The 27480-nt window shown below is 36.6% G+C and overlaps 1 protein-coding gene across 1 annotated transcript in view; it reads left to right on the forward strand.

Annotated features, from left to right (window-relative positions):
• B3GNTL1 (UDP-GlcNAc:betaGal beta-1,3-N-acetylglucosaminyltransferase-like 1) overlaps positions 1-27480 on the forward strand; it is a 126020-nt gene that overhangs the window by 73410 nt on the left and 25130 nt on the right. The window contains exons 6-7 of the mRNA XM_009326138.1: positions 13489-13584; positions 23626-23750. Of these exons, the coding sequence (XP_009324413.1) occupies positions 13489-13584; positions 23626-23750 (221 nt within the window). The remainder of the gene's footprint in view (positions 1-13488; positions 13585-23625; positions 23751-27480) is intronic.

Here is a 27480-nt window from a genome sequence, read left to right on the forward strand (position 1 = left end):
GTGATCTTTTGGTGGTGATAAAATAGAAGTGTCCATTACTTTGCTCTGTGTGTGAAAATGTGAGATTTTTTTAATTGCAGCTGTGCTTTAAAATATTTATACTTTCTTAAAGTCTTTCAGGTACACTCTCGATGTCCCAGTGACCTGGTGTTTGGACAAGCCATTTTAGAAGGCCTCATAAATAAGCAGAAATGCCTTCTGTTCTGGGTATGTTGATGCATTCTTCTGAATGCAGAAGATGAGGAGTTTTATCCCAGGTCAGAGTTTTATCCCATTCAAAGATTAATTAATTTTGCTGACTCATTGATCTGATTGGAAGCCGCGTGTCCAGGCTTTGCATGGCACTACGCCTGAACTAACATACCTTCTCTCTCTGAGAGAGCTTATGTCTGTCTGCAAAGGATCTTGTAGATGTGTCAGAAATGTATTATGGATCAAGAGGTATAAACATTACATCCAGTTATGCATTGGGTGCAGTAATTCTACTGAAGTCAACGAAGGTAGTCTATATTTTCACTGATATAAGTGGAAACAGAAACGTCTTCCATGTAACTTAAAACACTGTACAGCAGCTTCGTGTAATTTTTTACCTTTACATTTTGCAGATACTGTATATAAACCTGGTTTATGTCTTTTCTAAGTGGCAGTTGATATAAACATAGTATCATTGTATAGAATGAAACATGTGAGAAGTTCCCCTTGGAAATGAAGGGAAGAGGTGATTAGAAACAACCTAACTCAAACTAAAGTGCCTGGAGTGTCACACTTGCTTCAATGCTAAAAAGTTGGCACACCTGGTGCAGGGAAGTCGCTAAAGCATGTGTATGGGTTAAAGTAAGTGTACTTCCCCGATTTCCTCTGGTACTTCTATTAAAGGGGGGATTTTCTCAGTCTGGAGGATATTTTTTTTTTTCCTCATTCACCATGGCAGTCATACAGTACAAATAGCAGCAAGAACATACAGCACCATATTCTCTACATTTTCTTAGAATTAAGATTTCTCACATTTCAGTGAGGTAGAAAAATAAGTTGAAATTTTAACTGAACAGGACATCTTTTCATGTTCCACGATCTTTAAAGAGCTGATGTCTTCTCTTCATTTTCATGAGCAAGCTGGAAGACTTGCCAGTCAGTATTTTTTGCGTATTTAGAAATGATGTTGCTGAGTTTGAAGGTTTGAGTCCAGAGAACTGCTGTTGGAGTTCCCTCTTTCTTCTTTGGCTGGTACCTCGGTGACCACTTATTGCCCTAACACAGGCCATATTTCATAGTCCAGCATTGCTGTCATTTTTCACAGGGTGTTGGTTGAAGTATGCCAGAATAACAAGTCCTGAAGGTATTATACCTCATTAGTTTTATGGTCTTTTGGCAGTATTTGAAGTTTTTTTTGAAGGGGAAGAACATGTTTATTATCATGAAACTGGGTGCATGGCTAAAGTGCCTCAGCTGGTTTTGGAAGATCACAACTTGCAGTTCTTTTGCTGAATTCAAATTAGAAAAGAAGATTTGTTGCTAGTAGAGAAGATGTGGGTAACCTTTGCAACATATATGTAGCTTATATAGATGAATTGGCATATTTTTCAAGATCCATTTTCTCTTTAAAAAGCTGCCTTTTTCTCCTTCCAATCTCCAAAGAATTTTGCTGGGGCAGAATAACACATGTGCATGTGTGAAAAATTGCTGTTCATAAGTGTCTCAACCTAGCTAAATATTTAAACATATGCAGCTTGCCTACGTATATGCTACTAAAGCAATGGTTTCCTGAATCAGGATTTAACAGATTATTTCTGAGGTTATGCTGGTTTTGGAACTTAGACTCTGTTACTGCAATATGTGGATCCTTCTGGTTCTATATTTATTTTTACATAGGATTTCCCTGTGAAGTGGTGCAGTTTTGAAAAGGGCAGAGATCCCCACTTCCAAAAAGAGGTTATAGTGCTTATGTTGGATATTATTAAACCAAACGCGGGACTCCAATTCTCAGTGCATTAGATTTGCCGAGTTTCTTATGCGATGCGGAGAAGGTTGTAGGTGTTTCTGAACTGGATTCAGAACAGCCAGAATTGCCTGTGCTGGCCAAGAGGAGCTCTAACTGAATGTGTTCAGGGATACTGCAGGGCAGGGCTGCCATCATTCTAGACAAGTACTTTGTTTGGATCTTGCGCAGGGACTCAGAGCTTCACGTTTAGAAATCATAATACGTTGTTAATTAGAAGCTTAATTTCTCATAGATTTCTGTGGATGTCTAGAGTCAAAATAGTATTTAGAAGTCATAATGTCTTAATACGACAAATATGAAGAATAGTAAATATTTCATGAGAAATAGGAATAAGTATTGTTGATATATTGATTGTGCTTAATACAAAGCTAAGTTAGATAAAGCCTTATTGGGAGATCTGATTAATGCTGTTACTCTTTTTGATTTTTTTCTTATGCCACATTGTACTTGAGCTTCAAAGTTATAGTTGTTTGTCACCGTGACTTGTTTGTTGCAGTGAAACTCCTAATTTGCTTAGTTTGTAACATTGAACGCTCCATCTGTGCTGGCAGAGAGATTTGCTGTTCCTTATTGGAATGTCCAAACTGGTGTCTTCCCTTACTACAGAAAAGATTGGGCCAACCTTCATAATAATTTGCATTGATTTTTGGAAAAAAACATAGAACTTTGCTGAAAGTTCCTCTTGGATTGCTGTGTTTTGTCTTACTTTATTTTTTTATAAGTAGCATGTGCAAAGTTCTTGTTACCAATTTCATGGAGTTTGGGGAAAATTATCAAAGATTTTATGTAAATTTTACAAAGTAATGACAGGGAAATTAGGATTATTAAATATTTTTAAATACAGTATTTCTAAAATACATTGTTATTGTGCTTTTGTGTTTTACACTACCTTTTTTTCAGAATTCGTAATTCAGAGATTTGAAACCTCATTTAAATTTTAATCGTTTTTAGCAGGGATGTGTGTGACAAAGAAAGGCGTTTATGTTGAGTGACCCATGAAACTTTCAAAGATCTAAATCACATGAGCTGCTTAGCAGATTCTTCCCAGCTGGTGCTATAACTGTATTTGGTTTTGAGTATAGCAAAAACTGCTGTTCTGTTTTCAAATTTTAAATTACATTAAGCACAATTCCAGCATCTGTTTCCTCCACTGATTTTCAGCTTTTTGGCAGCTGAAAAATCAACATTTTCTTTTCTGATTCAGTTGGCTTCCTTTAGATAGTTATTAATATTTTTTCTTTGAAATTATAGCAAGACCCTTTTTGCTGCCACGTTTCTATGATGCCATTACTATTTACTAATGATACATGCTGAGTGCCAGATAGTACATCTACTATCCTTTTAGGTGTAAATATTTCTGCAGGACAGGATAAGAAAAACGTATTAAAAAAGAATGTAAAAAATCTTTTTCATATGTCTAGCAGAATTTACTTCCTCTTAATTCTTTGAACATTTTAGCTGCACTTTGCTTATTATCAGATTCACATAGCATACTGAAGCAGTTTTTTAGAGAGGATTTCTTAGTACAGAAATTCATTTAATCAATTTGAGGATAATTATAATAGTCTGATTATAGGAATGTATGGATACATGAGGCTTAGGTGGATATTCACCCATTTAAAGGTGCTTACCTGAACTAGTGAATTTAGAAGCCTCATTCTCTAGGAGCTCCACTGTATTCATTAGAGATGGCAGCAGAGATCTTAGATGAGTTGAGTTGCTCCATGGCAGAAATTCTCTATGGTAGGGAGGACCCATACTGCCTAGGCTGCTTGCTTATACATCTCTGATTTAGGCTGAATTTGGGCCCTAATCCTTGCTCTTTATTGTTGATTTGTATTGTTCTAATGGGAGCGTAGATACCCTGAAGCTAATTCATACCAGCCTCCACTTGGAAGATCTTAAGCTATTTATTACCTTCTTTTTTATTACATTCTTGAGACTTTGAAAATATATTAACACGCTGGATAGATAGAATGAATGACTGTCTGAATAGTAACTTAATTCAAACCAGTGACAGCGAATGCCAAGTTCAGACAGAACTTAATGTAGGAATAAATGCCAGAAGCAATGCATACTTAGAGCCCAATTTCAGAGATACAATATGACCTTCAAACTACCCATGCTATGAGAGTTTTGGTTATAGAGTAGGCAGTCACAAATAAAAGGAAATGTTGATCAGATTGTTGGCTGGGAGGCAGTGAAAGAACCTACAAAATCAAATCCCACATATAAACCCATCAACAAGTTATTAGGGAGGCTGAAACAAGAGAATGCAGATAGGAGGGAAAAGCTTTGTAGTGCTCTCAGCTCTGTTTTTTCTCAGACTTTTACAAATTGATGGGACTTAATCTTTATTTCTGCGTATTCTCAGGATTGGTTGAGGTCTTTCCAGTTTTGTCCTCTGCACTGTTGAAAAACAAACTGTTGTAACAGATCACTGGGTTCTTGACATGTGTTAGGTCCCTTTCATTACCAAAAATGTATGTGTGTGTAAAAAATTTGCTGAGGTACTGTTTTTTTTCCCCCCCTCAGTTAGTATATATCATTATGAGAAAGTGTATTGTGGGGTAAAAGATTGGAAACAGTGTGCAAGAAGACTCGTATTAGGCCATTTATAGAAAACAAAACTCTGAGAAGAATTTAATTTTCCCCCCTGTGAAAAATGTTGCCTTACTGTTTCTGGTACTAGCACTGAAGTTTATTTTTCTAAAATAATTAAATAACTGATTTTTATTTTCTGTCTTTTCTTTGTTGTCCCATTCACAATTTTGAAGCGATACAGAATGCAAATCAAACACTCTCGGGGCACTGGAATGCATTTGGTACTTTGATACCCCCCAAAGACTTGTGATATGCTGGAAGACGAGGGAGAGATTTAGGGTAAAGTTTGCTTTGATTTCCTAAAGAAAACATTCTACTATTGCAGTTGTTAATCAAATAATCAGAATCTGTAGTCTAAGATCTGATCTAATTTTTCTCTTTTTACCTACTCTAAATGTTAAAAGCCTATAGGGGAAAAAAAACACACAAAAGAAATACCATTTGTATTGAAATAAATAGAGCAAGTTTGCATGAATATTTAATATTTCTCCTGTGGATCTTTTGCATGTACATTAGCACACAGCTGAACTTTTCAAATTCGAAAGTGATCTCCTTACCTACAATTCTATGCTTGTTTAGAAGATGCTTGTATTTCTTTCCTTTAACTGAAGTTCATATGTTCCCCCACTTCCAAGTTGCACACAACTTTCATAACATGAACATTCATTTGAATCAGCGAACAGTAGTAGGTAGGATATGTTATGCTTTTGGATAAACCTGAACACGCAAAAATATTTCATGTTTCTCTCTCAAAATACCTGGATTTTAAAATTCGCTGAAGTTGAGATTTGCCAGGAGGTTTATTCACATATCAATCGAACATTGCTTTTAGAAGGTGGTATATGGAAAACTTCCATGTGTTGCTTTTTATGTGAATTTGTTTTCCTCTTTACTAGCACATTTTAGAGAAGCAAACAACTGAATGCTTTGTTACTTGTGGACATAGCATCATCCACTTTAAAAGGCAGGACAGTCTTATTTTTTTTGCTTCCCCGGAGCTGGCACTCCTTACCACCGAAGCAGGAGATGTTCCTCAGAGGTAACAGTGTGAATCCGAAGAAAAGAGGATTTTCCAGACCATTGCAGGGCTGGCATGATTATCTTCATGCTGTATATGTTGTTATCTATTAGATAGTATTTAATAAGCTACAAACATAGCTGATGTTTTTATAGACAGAAAATTAATAATACTTAGTTTCAAATAATCTTCTGAACACTACAGATTTTATAACTTTTTGTAAGAGTAGAATTGTCCTATTATTGCAAGAAGGATATTTGTGTCATCTTTTGTTTTTCATAGATCTTTGAGATTACCTTCATTTGGGTATTGTCTCAAAATCTAAAAGACCTATTCAGTCTTCGTCTTGCAAAAATACTAAAGGACATGTCCAAAAGTCAAATGGAAAGATCATTTTTAAGACTTACTACATGAGCACTGATCAGTGCTGCTTCTTAGCAGATTGATTGTTCTAACCACAATTTAGTATCTGCTAATAAGACTTTAAGCATATTGTTTTCTTTCTTCCGTGGTAAAAGCTCAGCATAAACAGCAAGCCAAGTAGACAACCTCTTGGTACAGAATGCTTCATTTTACTGGATGGAGTAATTCTTCCATTGTAAATACTTGACTCTTTAAATACTGGAAACTCTCCAAGAATGAGAGAGACTTGTTAAGGCATGGATGTTACAAAGACCACTTTTAGCAGCTTACAGACAAGGAAAAAAGATGTGAGACATGCTAAAATCATACAGGCTATTCCCTTTGCATGCATCTATTCTTTTGGTTTCAGCAGTAGGTTAATTCATCGTCATTAGTAGATAAAAGCTCTGAAAAAGACTGAAGAATGGCGCTTGCTATTGGGTTTTACTAGGAGCATTCAACTACAAAAAAAAGAGATATTCAGCAGTATAGTCAGCTCTCAATTATCGAGCACAATGAGGCTGGCATGGGCTAGCTCACATAAAGCGAAAACACAGCTAATTCAATACATATGCATTAGACTATAAACCCGAAGTTAATATATTTACCTTTGGAAAATTTGTAAACAGATTTCCTTTCAGCAGCAGATTAAAAAAAAAAAAAAAAAAAAGGTTGATAGAGTGCAGCCTGATACAAGAAGTCTTTACCCTGCATTTCATTCCTTGTGGCGCTCTGTTGTAGCCAGAGATGTCAAGGAGGAAGTGATGCCATGTTAATACACACCCTCTTACTCATTTTCAGATGGTGATTTCACATCTAACAGTGTAGAGACTTGATATTAAAATTTTATATAACATAGGGAATACTATTTGTATAGAATTTTATGTTTTGGTATAATGGTCAAATAGCTATAAAAAGGACTATCATGTTTTTCTTAAAGTGAATGGCCTGGTGAAAAGCACTAAGAACGTAATAAACTGTGAGGGACAAGGGAGTTTGTTACAGCAGTTCAAACAAATTCAACTTTTTTCTCCCAGCACTACTGCTCTCCCAACTTTCCTCCCATTACTGTCCTCTGCTTACATCATGAGAACTGGAAGCGTTGGGATGTAGGGAAGTGAGGAGCAGGGATTTGTGTGAGAGATTCACGCATTATCTTCCCCGAGATCTAGGTATGCTTTAGAAAGTATTAAAATATACCATAAATGTTTTAATGAACATTTTTTCTTTTCAATCTGCATAAAAATATAAAACAAAAAACAAACATCAGCTTTTCATGTAATACCATTTATGTCTTGGTTAACCTTGTAGGCTTTCAGGAAAACGGCCTGTGTATGAAAGGGAACACTGTCAAGTGTTATTATTTAGCCTATATAACTAGGTTTCTAATAACTTTGAATGCAGATTCTTTCTTTTAAATATTTATTTATATTCCTGGCACTCCATAAATCATGTAATACTTTGTTACGTAGGTATTCTATACTATGCTATTGACTGGCTGCACCTTTGAATAGGCTTAAGACTTTTAACATATATTTCAAAAAAGTTAACTGTCAATCATACAGTGTAGGTAAGATATAAATTATTATTACCACAGCTTGTACACAGATTTGATCATTGGACTGTATTTGCGTGGAAGATTGACCAAAGAGAGAGAGAGAGATCACTTAACTTTTATAACCCTTTTGTAACACTTTTTTTTTTATAGTATCTTAATTTGAATCTCAATTAAGTTTTGAAATGTTGGAAGGGATTGTACTCAGAGGTGTAAGAGAATATTTCTGCAGTGCAGTACACCTACTCTCCAGCTATATACTGAAAAGGTAACTAGCTGTATAATCTAGTTAGTTGTTACAGAAAAGAAACAATATAGGTTCCTTCAAGCAGTGGTAGGAAACACTAGATAGAAAAACAGATACTATTGGTTCCATTCTTGCAAAGAGTCTGTGTTTCCTGCAAACTGTGAAACAACTGTGAAACATTTCAGCCTTCATTAAGGCTTCAAATCCTGAGGAAATCATGGGGAGCTGTATGTCATAATTTTTCCAGGAGCAGGACTGGAGTACTTTCTCGGAGGTGCTGAATGCTCTCTGCTTTAGCTGGCATTAGCAATTCTCAGGACTCTTGAATTCTTTTTGATTAGTTTTGTTACTAAGTAGAGTTTGGGATTGTGAAGGTTAAGTAATGCTGATTTTGAGTCAAGCCTGTACCAGAATTACTATGTCTATATCAACCTTTCAGTATGGAGAGTCATGGCATGTTTTATTTCTGAAATGTACTTTTTGTTGTGCCAGATCCCGTCTTCTTTAGAGCAGGGATTTTCAGCTAATGTTGAAGCATGCAATGATTAGGTGATACAGGCAATTATTTATATAGGCATAGGAAAGGGTTAAACAGTTCAGTACAATATAAACTAAGTGAATGTAATCCATACCAGATTGGGTGTTTAGGTTCCTTAAAGCTTGGTAAAGTTTGTTGTAATTCTTTTTTTTTAAAAATCTTAGTTGCCTAATACTCTTTTGAAGTAGGATAAAGGAGTCTTTTCTTCTCTTCCCTATGTTCCGTACCTCTTCTGTTGCACTAATACATGCACCTGATTCTGGATGTAAACCTGGTAATCTTTAGTAATGAGGTTCTGGTACATTCACTGCTGAATTAATGCACTGGTATCTTAACACATAATTTTTCTAAGTCAGGAGTGATGTCCTTTAGCCTACGGTCTGCCTACAGTTCACAAAAACATCGTGGCCCTCCGCCATCTGATTTTTTTGTTTTGTCTTCTTTTTCACCTTCTAACGTGTTAATGTATGACCCTGGGTTTTGGAAAGCTTTATTTACCATCACATAGGAGATTGTTTCTAATCCTTGATCTGTGTGGATATAATTCTCTTAAATGCTATAGCATAAGTAGAATTAAATGTGTAGTGTATTTTGGGGAATTAGCTTGTTACACTGGAAAGCAGTCTGGGCCCTTGATTAAATAGCTTGCTCCTGTGAACTGCCTGGTTTCCTCTCTGTATTCTGCATGACATAGAATCATAGAATCATTAAGGTTGGAAGAGACCTCTAAGATCATTGAGTCCAACCGTCAACCCAACACCACCATGCCCACTAAACCATGTCCCTAAGCGCCTCATCTACCTGTCTTTTAAATACCTCCAGGGATGGTGACTCAACCACTTCCCTGGGCAGCCTGTTCCAATGTTTAACCACTCTTTCAGTAAAGACATTTTTCCTCACATAATGTGATAAGGTTGTTTTACCATCTGCATGTATTCTTTTGGCACATGGCTGTTAGATTTTGATTTGCTGGTTCAGCAAATACAACTTTACTTGAAGAGTTACTATAAACACATGAATGCCTTTCTCAGTATTGGAACTTAAATTTCGTATTGAATGCTGACATGGTCTGAAGTGAGCATCAGTAGGGACCAGAATTACATGTGCTGTTGACAGCTTTGAAACACAACAAATGAAAGTCACATTATCAACTCTTTATATTCTTTAGATTTATTTTCAGAGACTCTCTGTAATAGTTGAATGTAATTCGATAGCTAAACAGTTAGCAAGAACAAACCAGAATAAATCAGTTTCAATTACTTGCTACTTGATCGTTGGAATAAAACAAGATGACAATAAAAGTTCTAAATAATTTAACAAGTATGGTGCTGAAATAGCAGTCTGTGTCCATCACCTGGAAACTGATGATGATGGATTCCAATTTGGTTATGACAACACTGTGTTCTTCAAGAATTCTAAATCTGAGCAGATTTATACCTTCATCTACAAGCTCTGGGGTTAGTTTTTAACAAGTTGGTTTCATTCAACTAGATTATATTTAGATGGTCTTTACAGCATACAGTGTACTGTAATTAATGACAACTGTATTAAGCATTAATCTTCCAGTACAGCTGTGTGTGAAAGGTTCACAGGTCCAAACTGCTTTCCAATATACTGAATTAACTCCTCAAGGAGGACTGAAAACCCATTGAGGTTCCAAGGTGATACAGGACATTTGTTGGGCAGAGCTGGAGAACGTTTTCAAGAAAATCAAACATAGCAGTTACAGAGCTGCATCATAATTCAAATTGTGCTTTTGATTGATTTTCAGATTAAGGCTAGCATGTGCTTTTTGTTTCTCTTGTTCCAGTCCACACAATCTAAAAGATTTATGGATAAAATCATAAATTGGTCAGCCAGTTCGACCATTTTTTAACACCTTGGGAAGTGTGTATGACAAGAATAGGCAAAAAAGAAATCCAGAGGAGACTTTCCCATCTGACTCTAAACCAAGCTGAAATCTAGAATTTCCAAACTGCAGGAGGTTGAGGTTGGGTTTTTTTGTCTTGAAGATGAAATTTCAAAAGGTCCTGAAGGTAGCTTTCAAAAGTTTGGCAAATGCTGCACTGTTTCAATACAGTTGTTAGGAGTTTAGTGTTTTTACTGAGCCAGTTCTCCTCCCATCACTGCAAGTATTCAGACAGAGGGTGCAGTTTTATATTACAGCTGGACTGATTAACTGTGGGCAATGACCAAAAAGGGAGGTCTTGTTTTCTTCTCCAAAGCTTGTTCCTTCCCCCTCCAGTATGTCAGCAGTATTGCTCGTCTGACCCCACAGTGAACCTATTCAGAGAACTAAGGCTATAGAAAACTAACACGAAAAAAAAAAGAAAATAATAGCTTTCTTACTGATGCAGTGCTCTGATCTAGCTGACCATGGGGTCAGGTGAGTGCCAATGCTGTTGTAAGTGACTGGGATGCATAGCCAGAGGCAGGAGGAGTGGGAGAGCTCATAAATTGATATAGATATACTGTAAATCTAAATTTTGAGCATACAGTTCCCCCGATCAGGTTAAAGATTATTTATGGATTATCTATACTGCTGCTGAAAAGAATGGTCTTGCTGTCCTCTGTGTTTGGTGCCCTGTTTTCCTACATCCTCCTTTATGGTACCAATAGTGTTTTTGTGGTTGGTTGGATCAGGGAGCAGATCCAGCTGAAAACTAAGCTAACGAAAAAAGGAATTTCAGCTTCACAAGTGTTATTGTTAGCATAGCAAGGGACGAGGTAGCATGAATTTGTCCATTGTGGCAGCAGCACAAATTTAGATTTCCTAAAGTTTATTTTGATGTTGCATTATAAATATTCATATAGAAAAAGCTTTTTTACTGATCCATTGACTCTTAGCTGGTGTACTGTTCCAGGTTCAAAGATTTTCTTGAGGGATAAGACCCTGAAATCATATGTGGCAATGCAGGCACCTCATCATCAGTCTCAGTTTTGTCTGTGTGATTCCCCTCTAGTATCTTCTCTGAAGTGGACAGTGAGCCATAGAGCACTGTTTGATTTAGGAAAGACATCAGTGTATGCAGTGTGTTTTGGTCTACTATATAATCATCATCATGTCATCATCTGTGTTACCAGAAGTGACATTTTGATGTTTTTTCTCAGTGTTTCAAATTTGTTCTATTTGGTTTCACTTAAGTATATATGTCAATGGAACACAGATTATCTAAGATATTTGGGACATATGCTCTTTGCACGTGAGCATGACTAATTACATTGAGCTACATCTTTAAGTGCATTTATGTTCTCTGATGAACCTGGCTGCACTGAGGGAATGGCATTCTAGCCTCTCCAGACACATTTCACGTATTCCAGTAGGCTCAAGACTTTCTTTTGAAGATTTTCTTTCATTCAGAAATGAGATTCAATGCAATGCATTCTAGCCTAGCTTTTCTCCCTACTGTTGTTTTCTTTTGGGATTACTGTTTGGTCATTGTTCGGTTCAGGCCATACTCAATTGCCCTTGTAATTAGTGTGGAGCTAATAACTATGTACTGACTAATCACGTCTGCTCTAGTCTGGGATTGTTTTGACTCCTTCAGCTCCCACTGACTTTTTGGGGGAGTTCTTGACATTTAGGACCTCTGAAGCTAGTGTGTTTCAGTTATGAACAAGCTGCTAACGTGTTAAGTCATAGCCATTAAGCGATAGGATTATTCTGACTAAATATGACTGCCTAAAATTTAAGTGTCTGTATCGAGATGAGTCACCCTAGGACCCCTTTATGGACAGTGAAGTTCTATCATTACGTTCCTGGAGTTAGCATGCAGTGTGTTTCACCCTAAGGTGGATGCCTGTGTTTGGTCAGGTGATTCATGCCATAAGAAAAGTGGGAGTAGCTCATGTGTTGAATTTTTACTAGATTTCTAATCTAATTTGCTTGGAGAGTTGGTCTAAGTGTCTGTATAGAACTGAGTGTGTAAAATTTGGGCTTTAAATCCATGTTTATCTGTGGAAATTGAAGTTGCCAGGCATAAGAAGAGTTTAAGGAGCTCCATCCCAGGTTGAAATCAAGAGGAACACCATTAAAATGTAAATGCTTAGATGCATGTGATAAAATTTACATTCATGCACTGATGTTTAAAAATCTGAACTATACAGGGATATTAACATTACCACTATAGCATGCTATGAAATCATCTGCTCATAAGATCAGCATTTTCATTAGTGTAATTCACTGGCAGTAATTGTGAGGTTCTTTCTTCTGCCCTTTTAAACCAGGTTGTGCTCTTTATTTCCTGTGTAGTTCTTTGGAAGCAGGCACAGTCTCCTGTCTTAACTTTGCACATTCTGTTTGACAAGTTCAGTCTCTTGTTTGGCTAGATACTTCATCTTGTAATAAAAGAAAGAACCAGTTTACCTTCCGTAATCCAGATTCTGGTTTATTTCATAGTTGTGTTTACAACAAGTTTGTTTAAAGCTGCAAAGAACCATTTGTATAGTTCTTGGCTGTCACTAGTCAAGAGGATGAAATTAATAGCCACTCCCTTTTCAGTCCCTAAAGCATTTTCTTTCCAACAACCTTTTAAGGTAGGTACCACTGGGTAGCAAATCCATAGTGCTCTGGTGATGTTTAAAATAAATTGCATCTTACTTGTCCAAGCTTGATTAAAATTTAAGTGTCTTTGGCAGAAATAAAAGATCAATGAAAGCTCTTCCTTAATAGATATATAAGGAATATAAAATGGAAAATCAATGCACAACAATTGTAGGGTTAAGTTTAAGGACTTTAACTTTTTAAGATTCTTCTCAATTCATTCACTTCAATATCAACATTGCCATAATTAATAGAAGTGTCATTTCCAGTATGCCTCTCTAAATTTGAAATAAAGTTTGAAGTACTCTGCATGTGTTGCAACTTACGATAGAAGAGAAGGTTATGGAATATGAAGCAGGAAGTCGATTAATCTGGCTGTGACACCTCAAAGGTGCTGGTATACACCACAGTTTAAACACTAAGCGCATGCTAAATTTTAAGCACTTGCATTTCTCAGTGCTTAAAACTGCTGAAGGTTAAGTATAGGCATATGCATTCAGGTGAATGCATACTTTGTTCCCCAACGGATACTGGTATTGACATTCTATTAATTAAGACTGGCTTTTTTCACCCTTTTCCTAGGTGTTTACCTCCCATGGACCTACTGTGATCATGCCAACCTGGTTCTGTTCTCGAGAATGGTTTTTTCACGTGGGAAAATTTGATGAGGGTGGAAAGGTGAGTGCTACGGATGATCTGTAGTCCAGGAACCATCTCTTAGTCTAACAGCCTCTTGAAAGCCCTAAACCTGTTTTTAAGAAACACTAGGCAAAGGGGTATAGATAAAAACTGAGGTCTAAAAAAATTTAGGTTGTACCATATACCCTTTTTTAAAAAAAAAAAAAAAAAAAGTCATTAACCAAGTACAGTTGTTTTGGGGTAACTGGTGACTGAAGGACATAACTAAGATGGGGTTTGTAGATAAATCTAACACATTTGTTAGCTATGTCAGCATACCTGGAAAAATTAAAGAAGGGTTCAGACATTCAAGCTCCTCTTCAGTCCCTGAAATAGATGCAGCAGATCTGAAAGCTAAACAAAAGTCAGCTCATAGTTTAATTATGAACCACCTCTGAAAGGTAAGGTAGATTTGGTGAAAGAGATCGGAAGGAAGAAAGGTGCAGGATGGCAAAGAGATGGTAATATATTCTCCTAAGGGGAAAGATTTCTATCCCTAAGATGAAGAAAGAAGGGAGGAGGGAAGGTCACAATGTGCCATAAAACTACTATCATTAAATCTCATTTATCCACTTGTCATATCCACTTGTCAATCTTAGTTCTCAGGCTTGTCCTTGGAAGATGTTAAGTAGCTTCTCCTCAAGGATCAGGACTGAGAGGTTACAAATTAAACAACTGTTATCTGAGAAGTGTTCCTCCACTGACAGGTGTTCTTTTTCTTTATAGATTTCCTGTATGAGTTCAATTTGGTTGCTTTAGGCTCATCAGCATGTTTATGGAATAAAATCCAGGGATGTCTATTGGTGGTATTTATTGTGGTAGGAGCACAAATATATTGGCAAATAGATCTAATTCAGATGCATTTGGATCCATTCTGTGTGTTTTGGACCTGAGGGGTTTTGTTTCAGCGGTTTTGGTGAGATTTTAGGGCTAGAATGGGTGGTGCTGAATTTTTTTTTTTTTTAAAGCCTTCATTTAATAGTACTCGGAAAAAAAAAAATCTGCTAAGGCTATTTCCTATTTTATTGTTTAAACTATAACATATTATGATTATTATTCTTTTTGTAGCCTCTAAACGGAGCCCTCCTGTGCCATGTAGTGTGTATACATACATATAGACATAGACACACATGTATATGTGTGCATGAGGATATACAAATATTATTCTTTGGGCTGCCAACAAAATTATAATTTAAGGAGACGGTGGACAGAGAACAGAATTGTTTAGAGCGGTGAAAAGATTTGCCCTTAATTACATGGCGGGTGAGCGGATGAGCTGGGAATGGTGCCTGGCTCCCAGTACAGTCTACATTTGCTGACCCATGCTCTTTACTTCTTTTTTATTGTTATTCTTTACCATTGTATTTTCATTCTCTGAAGAATGTTTGACTTAACTTCTTGAGCCTTGTTAGTAAGCTCAAAAAAGAAAGCAAGCAAGCAAGCTAAAACATAACAACAACAATAGAACAGCAAGCCTAATGATAAAGTTCAAGAGGTTAAGTTAAACAGACTATTGTTCTGTGCTTTTTGCTTTTAGTTTTGGTTTGGTTTTTCTTCTTTGTTCTGTTTTTGAGGGGTTCTTTTGGTTTTGTTTTATATATATATTATTGTGTAGGGACTATGCCACTGGTTATTCAGATGTAATACGCTGACAATCTTAATCCTAATGATTTTTCAGCCACAATACATGATATGTCCTTCTAGTTTTAAAAATTATCAGTGATAAGTTAAACTTTTTGTTTGTCCCTATTGTGAAGTCTCCAACATGTCAAAACTCAAACTCTGGCTGATACAGAGGATCTTCAAAAAAATACCCTCTGAACAAGGGTGACGACAGATCTGAACAAAGCAACGAACATAAGCATTGAAGTCAAACCTTTGTCCGATGTGGGTTTAGAGGACACAAAATCAAGTCCTAAATCTTTTAGCAGTTAGCACTGTAAAGTATTTAGCATTGATCTTACTCATTCATTTTCATTTGAAAAGAATTCCTTTGAGGCAAAGAAAGATTTTCTTGTGTATCAATAGAGCTTTTATAAACTAGTACTGAGTACTCCTAAGGATCTTATCCACGTGTGTATGTTCTGACCTGACCCATGATCTGACTATGTTAATTTGATCACTTCCATCTCCGTTTTGGGGTTAGTATTTAACAGTGCGACCTGTAAGTGTCGTATTGCTGCAAGTAAACACAGAAACAGGCCAACAAATCTCCACATTTCAGCCATTTGCTAAACTATTTGCATGCCAAAAAGCTGCATTTCTCATTTGGAATTAAATCCAAACACCTGTTCTTCGTATTTCAGTGCTTAGAACAAATGGAAGATAATTCTTCCATGGAAGAAATTGTGATTTGTTGTTGATGTTAATAGTATGGGTGGACTGATAGAATATAAATGCATAAGTGATGATGTAATCTTTTTTTTTTTTATTACAGGTAGGTATGCATGTATCTCTCCATCCATCCAGGCTTTATGTGAAACAGATTTTTAAAAAATATTTTAAAAAATCTTTTTAGAAATAAATATTTCTTTCTGGTCAAGATCCGCAGTTGTTGGAAATGTATTCTTTTTAGGTAATCACTGTGGTAATGTCCAAGCAAAATCCTAAATAGTATCTTCACAAATGGTGGCTAAGAATGTGACAGGTTTGCTTTATGCACTGATTAAAATGGTAGCGGTGTAATTTGTGCAACCTCTGATATATGATAATTAAAGCAGAAGTACTTAGAAGTAGTTGATTTTAGCAAGCTCTAATGGTGTGCTGAGACTAAGATAATACAATAGAAATGGTCACAAGCCTATAAAGTAACATTTTAAATAGTATCCACTGCTAGGAGGAGAGTCACATGAACCATATTTCTGACTTAATTTTTTAGGAAACTAAAGGAAAATAATCTTCCTGTTATCCAACCGATTTGGATAAAGAGTGCAGTACTTCCTTATGGAAAGAAGTGGCAGGACTTTACTAAACCCTTCAGAACTCACACTTGAAAATTAGTGTGTGATGTTATCTGCATGATTGGTTTTGGTCCTATGCTTTTTGGTGTCTTCTAACAGCTAGCATCATTGTTTAAAAGTCATAACTGTGTCCAAAAGCATCACAAAAGTTATGCTGAGGAAAAAATGTACATGGTCTTGTATAATATGAAAAGCAGATTTCGAAGCTATGTCATGTTAAAGTAGGGAACTCAAGTCATTCCCAGTTGGTAGACATGGTGTCTGTTATTAGCGAAGCAAAATTATTGCCTCATATGTTTGACAGTGCACTTCAGTTTGCATACAAAACCAACATTTTGCAATTGTAGCCAACTGACCTTGTGTAATTCTACCAAAATGTATTAGAATCAATCATAGAATCATTAAGGTTGGAAAAGACCTTTAAGATCATCGAGTCCAACCGTTGACCCAACGCCACCATGCCCACTAAACCATGTCCCTAAGTGCCGCATCTACACGTCTTTTAAATACTTCCAGGGATGGTGACTCAACCACTTCCCTGGGCAGCCTGTTCCAAGGTTTAACCACTCTTTCAGTAAAGAAATTCTTCCTCATGTCCAATCTAAACCTCCCCTGGCGCTACTTGAGGCCATTTCCTCTCATCCTATCACTAGTTACTTGGGAGAAGAGACCGACCCCCACCTCACTACAGCCTCCTTTCAGGTAGTTGTGGAGAGCGATGAGGTCTCCCCTGAGCCTCCTCTTCTCCAGGCTAAACAACCCCAGTTCCCTCAGCCGCTCCTCATCAGACTTGTTCTCCAGACCCTTCACCAGCCTCGTTGCCCTTCTCTGGACACGCTCTAACACCTCAACATCCTTCTTGTAGTGAGGGGCCCAAAACTGAACACAGTATTCGAGGTGCGGCCTCACCAGTGCCGAGTACAGAGGCATGATCACTTCCCTGCTCCTGCTGGCCACACTATTTCTGAGACAGGCCAGGATGCCAATTCTTCAGGTGGACAACAGATTTTGTTTGCTATTAATGTCCAAATGGAGATCCCTGGGAAGGCACATTATTTGTCTCTTTCCGCATGTTGTCCTTCTGTTCTAGTCACTCGTGTGTAATGGCACTAAGCTAAAACAACTAGCTTGTTGTTTTAGAAAAATGCTCTAAGAAATGTTGAGTACATTAAGAACTGTATAAGTAAGCATTGCTAACCTGCAGACTCCACTCCATGCAAATGTGGCAAATTATATAGTCTTGGCTTTATTAAAGTTGTATTATTCTTGACATCACGACTGTAATATGCCACACTTGTTTCTTTCTCTAGAGTTTTACCACAACTTGGTCCCAAATTTCCTGTCACCTCTGTATTTAACCTTCCTTTTTAAGTGTGTGAAAACTAAAAATGGAATGACAGCCTTAAAGTTCTAAACTAATCTCAAAGTGTAAACAGGGGGAAATTATTCTTAATAAGCCCCAGATGGAATAGCATATTATAAGCCTCTGGTCTTTCTGAATACAAACTGTGGCTCCGAACAAAGTGTCTGGAGCTCAGTTTTGATCTATTTTTGTGATAAAAGGTCACAAAAAACACCAATTGAGGAGGTGTCAAAATACCTTTTGGTGCACAGGAGACTGTAGTACATGCTGCAAAGCTCTAAGATAACTTTGTAAGCTACTAAGCGCTAACTAATGCATTTTTCCATTTTTCTCTGCCAGAGAAAATGTCATTCCCTCCAGAAAGGCAAGCAGTTACAATAACGCCTGAAAGGTAAAAGGCTAAGTAGGAATTTGGCTTTTGGAACATGAATTAAAATATGGTCAGTCTGTCAAATAACCTATCAAGGTGCTCTGGGGAAAAATCTGGATAAAACACAGGCACTAATGGTTTTGGCTTGGTATAGTTAAGGCTGAACAGAGATCAGTATTTGATCTGAAAAGGAAAGAAAAAGTGGTAGAGCCAATGATTAATTACACTTTATAAGCTATTTGAAAATTCACCCCATACCCCATGTATAATGACTTTTTTTTGCTAGTCTGTTATTAAATATAATTTAGAATTTACCACTTCCCTTCCATTTGACTTCCCCATCATGTTTATTTAACTGAATTTCTCTGGGCCAATACATCTGGATGAAAGCAATCTTTTGGAGTTTCCTCTAACCTGTTATTTCCCAAACAATGAAGTGAATGTTACAGGCTTCAGGTCTTATAATCAAGGCAAAATGATGTAAAGACATGATTTGGATGAGAGCCAAAAAATGAAGTGACAGATCTGCAGACAGAGAGACTTAAGAATATCTTGGATAATCCTGAAGAAAAGCTATTAATAGCTGTTTAATATGGAGTTAGCTGTGGTTAGTCCGCTTGCATACCTCTGGTGACTATCCTAAAGGGAGTTCAACTAAGGAGTATTTTCAATTAATGATAATTGCTCCTTGAAATAAGCTATTTCAATGAGAAGTTGTTCATTACAAAAGAAAAATACAATTGACATTTAATACAAAACTTGTCTTTAGGGAGAGATGGGAAGGATAGCTAATTCTTGATAAATTACTTTAGTTCCTATTTTTTTTTCACCTTCACATTTAAATTGGAGAAAAGCTGCAATTTCTTACTTAGTTTTAGCTTGCAGCAGCTTAGTAGCTGTTCCTCATTAGCAGCACACTTTGAACAGCATTTGTTGGTGAGTAAGGGAGTTTAATGCCTGGCAGAACAGCATTTGTTTCTGAGGCAGGAGTACTTCCTTTAAAATAGGGTGTCTTTTGTGTTCACTTCCATGCAGCCAACCCCTCTGTATGTGTTATTTCTGTAAGTCCAAGATTTAGCTCAAGACTTTGAGGAAATGCTGTTGGGCAGCTGTTGGCATATGTATTTAAAAAAAAAAAAAAAAAGTACTTGGAGTTTTTACTCAACATCTCTGCTTTGTTTCTAAATGACTCTGAGTTTAAATTTTTTTTTCCTGTTTAACCTTAGGTGTTGTAATATACACCATTTGATCTGCTTTTTATGCAACTCTAGCTTAATATTAATACTGAAATGTTTTTCTTTTTTAATGAATGTTCTAAAATGTGCAGCATGAAATGAGTTAGTTTAAAAAATAGCAATGAAACAAACTCTTTCCAAAGTCCTGTAAGAAACAGGTTAGTATGGAATCAAAAGTTACTTCCTTTTTGATTCATTCTTTCCATTCACCAATTTTAGGCTCCTCTGAGGAATTAAAGCAATTTGGCTTATTCTCTCCAACAATTACCCTGATGCTGCTGTCTGGTTTGCAAAAAGTGTACCAAGTTATAGCCCAATTTTCCTTGATGCCTCTGATCAAGAGGAAGGGCTAAGCTTTCCCAAACCTGAAGGTTTTTTTTCTTGTGTGGATAGATTTACTTCCCTTGTCTAGTTTGTCATCACTTTTTGTTGTAAATGCATGTATTCTTGAAATATAAAACATTGTGTTAGATTTTCCCATTTTCACTAGTTAGACTGCTCTGCATAGGCTGAATCTCCACTGGTTTTGCTCGCATGGATCTGCCACCTCTACCAGAGTGCCTGTCAGCTGGAAGAGGACAGGGGAAGCACACAGGTCAAAGATGACTGAGAGAAGGCTGAATGGAGGGAAAAGGGATGAGGAAGTTGGGACAGATTGATTCTGCCACAGAATACTTCCTCTATTAGGTTTAGCAGTAAAAGGCAGCTCTTATACTATGTTTATGCCTGTACAGCCTAATGGTAAGTTCTGTCCAAGTGACAAAAAAAAAAGATTTCTGTCAGCCTGAAGTTCTGCAGTAATTACTGTTTGGGCTACAGCTACCAGGGCTACAACATGATCTCTCACCAGGTGTTACTAGTTACAGCATTGCATGGAGGGCCACTCTTTCATTAAAAGGTCTCCAAAAATTGCTGATCAGTATTTTCATCCCTACTGATGCTCCTCACCATGGGAGCTGCAAAAATTGTAGCCAGAATTGCTTGTTGTAGCGGTAGGTGGCTTGCACCTCCTTGCCAAATACATGTGTTGAAGACACTGTAGTTGGAGTACTGTTTCATGCACAGTGATCTGCTAGGAGTGAGAAACAGCGAGCAAGGAGAAGATGACAAGAGGAGAATCTTTAGTTTGGTCCCTGAACAAAGAGTTACTTTAATTCAAGTTAGGTTCTGCTTGACGTCCCACTGTGTATACAAAATCAATCCCCCCTCATCTGTACAGCCAACCATCAGCACAGCAAGGGATACTTGCCCAAAATACTGGGTAAACACAAATCCTTCACCTGTTTAGTAGTAATATGTTAAAGTGAACGATGATTTTGCGTATGGCTAGTGCATGCTGGTTAGAACAGAGCAGGTGCAGGCTGTGTTTTTCACTGGGAGTTGTAATCAGCAGCTGATGGGCACAACCTTCAGTGAGGCAGGCCAATTGGTTTATCCCTTAGTACAGCAGAGCATATAGGGTTGGGTTTTGCCTATAATGTGGAAAATTCTGTATATAGTCCAGTAACATGTACACTGTGCAATTTAATTGTATTTATTAATGCTGAAAACTATTTATGTGGTAGCCTATTGCTGAAATGCTGGATTGTTAATTGATACTTTCAGCTGTGGATATCAATTTTCGAAAAATACATTAAAATATCCCTTCAGTGGTTAAACAGCTTTTCCTTTGAAAGTTGTGTTGTTTGACAAAGATTCCTGGTGTTTAAAATGCCATCTGGATCCAATAATACGTCTCAATTGGGAAGAAACTCTTGTATTGCAACAAACTTACATGCTCAAGAGCCATAGGAAGTCCCATCCCTGCAGGATCTATAACACAGTCAACATCTTTCCTCCCCTGAAAAATGCATGGCAGTGCCGCTCCTTTGTAATGTGAGAGGCCACTGCTGAGCAATACAAGGCACCTGCTCATTCCTCGGGGTGAGTGTACTTTATTTCAAAGTATTTCTGCCCATTAAAGTAAAGCAAAAGAGCACTCGGAACCAAACAGCATTTTGAAAGATCCTTTTACTTTTGCAGTAACTCTCTTTTTTTAATATAAGTATTAACAGTTATCTTGAATAATGTAAAAGCTTATCCAAAAGAAAATGAATTGCAGATACATATGTGATGTAATCATATAGCTGAATCAAAATATGACTATGCAGTAAGCTGATATGTGCTACAAAATTTGTGCCCTGCCTGACACAGTCTAGTGTGTGACTGGAAAAAAGAAAAAGGTTTAAATTTTGCTGCTGACTCTCAGTAGTTCCATTAAAGTCCAGAATAAGAAAAAGATAGAAAGGGCTACAAGATAAATTGAAAGAATTTGAGTTTGTGTTTTCCTTATATTCTTGATGACTGTGGTTGCTGTCTGCTACTCCAACTTCCCCCAGATTTTTTTTGTGGCTTTCAAAGTAGGTTCACATAAAGCATAAATTGTATGAAGTTCTCTGAAAGTTTTCTTCTGCATCGCAGCTCTTAAACTAGAAGTAAGAAAAATATCTACAAAGACAAACAATAGCTACAGATAAGCTGCCCTAAGCAAGCAGTCAGATCCGAATCCATTTTATTCAGAATCTGGGAGTGTGGCCCAATTCAGTGTCTTAATCAACCTATCATATAGTGAAGTCTGGAGCTGCAAAGTACAGAGCTTGATTCGGTTCCGATTTCTTCCAAGAGGCAGATGTTCAATTGAGTGTTTTGGATTTGTTTTCCAAGGTTCAAAGCTTTTTTTTGTCTCATTTCTCTTCCCCTCCCCACACCCCCTCAGCTGCTCAGTCTGGTGGGTATCAGAAACAGTCACTGAACTGTGTTGCTCTTGTAACTAGAAGGCCAGAAGAAACCACAGAGGGATTTGTTGTCCAGCACTTTAATTAGAGAATCTCCTTTTCTTAATTATGGAAGAAACTCAGAAGCTGTCGTAATGGGAAAAATTTTTTTTTTTTTTTTTTTTTTAAATTTGTGCGCTTATTATTTTTCTGTGTTGAAATAGGGTACTTAAAGTTGAGGTTGAGGTTTATGTCCCTGTTATTCATGTATGTGATATTGCCTACAGAAAGAAATGTATTTCAATATCTTTCCCTTCTTTCACTTTTCCTTCTCAACTTTGTCATGTTATCTTTCATCTTTTTTATTGATGCTACACTTAAATATTTTATTTGGCCCACCTGGTTTTATATATCTGAGATCTTTAGCCTGATAAAATCATGTGACCTTTTAAACACTGGGTTGATGGAAAGAAAAGTCTGTATTTAACCATAGAAAAATTAAATGTTCTAGCCATACCTTCAGTATAGGGCTATATCTTTAAAGGTGGGTTTATGCTTTCATATGCTATGACATGTAGTTCAATACTATGTGCCATACGATTGCCCTTCTGACACTGTATCTCTGGCATGAAGATTTTCTGATTTTTTTAGGTGGGAAATGTTGCATATGATCATGAATCTCTAATATCTCCTAGAGCCTGATAGATCCACAATTCTAGGAGATTTTTTTCTGGCAGTGTTTCAGCAGTATTGCTTGCAATCCCATTAAGAAGAATGTACCATGGAAATAAGTCGCAAGAAAAAAAACCCAGTTTTGTTTTCAGACGTTGCTTCTTTCTAAGGTTGTTTTTATTAAGGTCTCTTATTATGGGGCCTGATTCATCTTTCCGAAGTAGAGACCAGTATATGTATTTGTGTGGTAACCAAAGAAAGAAAGATAATGCTAGTAAAGCGAAAAAACACTCTTCTGAAGTCACTGATCCCTTTCAGTAACCTATTTGGTTACATGGCACTTCAGGCGTCATGAACTGTTCAGCAGCTGGGTTTCTCTCTTTTGGGACTAACCTGTACCAAGGTTTATATCCCTGTCAAAATGAGATGATGTTTATTTTTCCACCTCTGTCCTTGTGGTCAGCTGTACTTCATTTTTAAATAGCACTGCTTGCTTTCTTAATAGCTTTATCTTTTCTACAGATATGTTTATTTAATGAGCCATTAGATAACTTCATGGAGACATACAGAAATAATAGGAAGAAAATTATGTTAAACCTTATTCATTTGGCAGAAAAAAAAAAGTGGCTTCAGATGTAACTATGAATACTGGTCACTTCCTGCTTTGAAATAACTGCTTCTCTTCCAGGGTATTCCAGAAGATCTGTTGTTTTTTTATAAACATATCCAAACGGGCGGTGAAGTCTTTCGAGTAAACCATTGCCTCCTGCTGTACCGTTACCATCCACAGGCTGCAACTCATTCCGTCCTAGAGTAAGTTGCATTTTCTGGTAGAACTTAAAAATTAGCTTTATCTTGGATGATTTGCAGCAAAGATGCTTAATCTCTTCAAGACATCACACAGCAAAATAATTACCTAGTTGTGTGTGTTTGTTGTGTGTTTTGTTTTTTTTTTTAAAGGCTAAAAAGCAAGCATAACATAATATGTTGGTAGTATCCTCTTTTGATGGTGGAAGGTTAGTTTTCTGTTTGTTCTTGCTATAATTTGCTTTTGAGTAACATACTGTAATGCTGGAATTGAAATTATGAATTGAAACCTTTGGTTCAGATACTGTTGCCCATACACTGTTGGTGTACCTGTGTTAATGATTTAGTGAGGCAGGGATGGGGTGGGGGTTCTTTAACATTTGACAAATTCTAAGAAATTGTTTCATCTTTGCAACTGTTTTTGAAATAATTTCACAATAGGTATTGTAAGAGCAATGAAGCATTTTGGGGACTGCATTACAGCAGTACTGTTTTCTCAACTTCCAGTTACCATTCCTTCAGCTGAGACTCTAACTGATCACGTGAGATCTCGTAATCTGCCTGAATAACTGCTCTGGTTATCTAAAGCATCTGAGTTTCTTACCTTCAAAGTATATTAAGAATACTTTGTATGATTATGTATCTCATCTGCTGAACGTGGCAAAAGCAAGCAGTGAAGAAGCAGTGACTTCTTCAATACTTTGAAGACGATTGCAAGAATGTGTTTGAAATATATCCTAGTGGTGAAATTTTATTGGGGTTTTCAGTTAGGATTTTTAATATGTGAGTTTTGAGTCTCATATTTTTTGCCATGTGAACCATAAGGTAAAAAAATATTTTTTTAATTTTAAAGCTTAATTTCAAAATGAACTGTCTCAATTTTAAAAAAGTAAACAGAAACTTGTAATACCAACAAAAACCTTCTTTTGAAAAAAATAATAAACCCTAAACCTTTCATCTGATAATGTGCTGTATTTACATATATTATTTTCCTATTTTAAAAGGTCTAAACCATCTAAATCAGATAATGAGGTTTGAAAAATACCTGAGGATGTTTAGGAGTAATTATCTCAGGTGCTTCCTTGTAAGCTGTTGCCTGCTGCATTTACAGTGCTGGTCTACCCTTAAAGAAAATGTTAAATTGTCGATTGCTGATTCCTCTACGTGCTCATTTTACCCATCAAAGGCGTTCTTCCTGATCAGAAGTCCTGCAAGCTGAGCCAAAGTCATTTCTTTCTCCTATGCATTGACATTAATGAAAAATTATGTGAGTTTTACTGTCCTTTAGGAGTCCCATACCAGAATCACAGTGGTAATTAAGTAAACTGTTTTCTTACTCACTAATGATATAAATACACTTTTCAGTCAGTCCTATTTGTATGGCTTTGTAGAACTGACTAGTAAAACTCAACATTTTAATGTGCATTTTAGTTGTATATCACTATATAATTGTATTGCTGTAAATACTACAGTATGCTATCATAAATATCATGCTCGTGGTTAATGTCACTATAGATCTTTATAAATACATATATATATATGTATGCATATGTATATAAAATCATTTAACTCTGAAACAGTCGTTCCAAGCAAATAGAAGATAGTCTTTGGATTTTTGCAAACAAATACGAGGTAAATTTATTTTCCTTTTTATTGGTATTTAACTGTAAGGGTTTTTTTCCTCTTTTAGTGTGTGATCATTTTGGCAGTTAGTTACAAACTTTTCAGCCACGCATCATGGGATGCTAGAACTCTTGGAAGCCTTTTGCTTGTATCTGTGGGAAAACATCTTATTCTTGGAATGAGTTTGTTTTGAATTTACTGCAAGCTGTTGCTTATTCAGATCTACAAGGTTGTGTGGCACAAGCACCCTGAATTACAACATACTCTGAGAATGTGGAAACACTGTAAGCTGTTTCAGATGTGCAGTTTGCATGTCCAAATTGGCGCCTTTCTTGTCTCATTCTAAGAAGTCAGGCTAGCCATTCTTCCTGTTGGCTTTTGCTGGTACTACTGTTAATAATATTTTGTGCGAACTTTCAAATATGAGGTTGTGCAATATCTCTTCATATTGGCTTGTTCCCTTTTGTTGCCTAAGTTGTGAAGGGCTGGCCAGCATTCGTTTCTAAAGTCTGAGGTGCACATTGAGCAGAAGGAGGTTAATGGACTCATCACAAAGCTTTAAGTTTGTAATTTAAATTGGGTCTTTCCTAATTTACCTTTTGGTCACTCCACCTTATTTAATATGTGTTCTACCTTTTCTAGAAGTCTTTTTTGGTGTGTTTTGTTTGAGCAGTTTTCTGTGGCATTTTGCCTCTTGCCATTGGCCTATGTTGTCTTTGAATTTTCAGAGTTAGCCTTGACCTGGATTTGGAAGTAGTAACTCACCAACCAGATTAATATCTTGTCTGAGATCAAAATGATGCTTGTAGGAAAGTTGGTTTTTTTTTTTAATTAACAGTTTATGCCTAGTTTCAGTCTTAAAAAATAGTTTGGAGCTGGTTAATACAACTTGTTTATAAAAAGGTGCGTAATTCAATCTTTTCAGCAAAGACAACAGTTGCTCGTAGCCTATTATGGGCTGATTCCAGTTTATATGAGTGTCTTTCATTACTGTTCAGGGAAAAAAAATGCCTGATTTTGCATTTTCAGACTTCCTAAAACATATATATAAAACTACTTGGCAGACGACATTTAGTTCTTTTTATTTAGTATGTATAACTGTAAACACTCATTATTTTTAGGTCATTTCCTATGATTAGTATCCTTCTGGAACAAATATCTAGAGGTGAAAGTATCTGTGAAGCAGGAAACAAAATCTTATTTGCATTCTCCCTTACCCTGGAGGCATCAGACTGCGTTATTAAATGTTTTGGGTGTATGACAGAATCTGAATGAAGTACAGTCTATATTTAGATTTCATTAGGTGCATACAGAAATATAAATGTTCTCATTGTAATATCATCTAAAGTCTATGATGGATACCTGCTAAATGTGAATGAGCAATACAAGTTTTGAGAAACTTCTCTTCAGCCAGGAATTTACAACACAAAATCTCACGTATTGTATCTCTCAGATCTAAATCATTTTATCTCACATTACAGCTTGTATCCTAGGGCTGTCTGTACTTTGTGCTACATAGCTACATTACACTGGTTTGATACAATATCAGAGCTGGCTTTATAGTGAGAAGTTCTGTAGTAAGAAAGTTTGGTGTATCATAAAAACATTGTAAAATTCATAGATTTTTATCTTCCCTAAAGGGAGAAAAAGGAACTGTATATAAAACAATGTACCTCGTTGCGAGATGAAAGTCAGCTTGCAACAAGATGAGCAATAAAACATTGTACTTGTCTTTAGGTAGTGTTGCTCATGAAGACAGGCAGTTGGGGCAGGTAGCTAATCTTCGTAGCAATTTACAAGCTTTTGGTCAAGAGAAATTTAATATACACGGAAAATAATGTTTGTACCTTCCCTCTGAGAATCCGGCGATTCCCTTTTATGCAGAAAATGTGAAGCGTACTTACAAGGTTTACAGTAATTTCATACGCTGTGTATTCAGAATGAGTATAATATTGTAAGAGCTTGTTCTGCAGAAATAACCAAAATTACGTAATCTATTGAAACCATCTGGTTTCAGGCACTAGAAGCTTCCAGTGTCATCTAAGCGAAGGAGAACAGGCACGTAGTCTGAAACACACATTTGGTTGTTTTAGAGGTACTCTGAGGCATGGGT

The sequence above is a fragment of the Pygoscelis adeliae genome, unplaced genomic scaffold, assembly GCF_000699105.1.
Source record: "Pygoscelis adeliae isolate BGI_AS28 unplaced genomic scaffold, ASM69910v1 Scaffold61, whole genome shotgun sequence".
Classification (NCBI taxonomy): Eukaryota; Metazoa; Chordata; class Aves; order Sphenisciformes; family Spheniscidae; genus Pygoscelis; species Pygoscelis adeliae.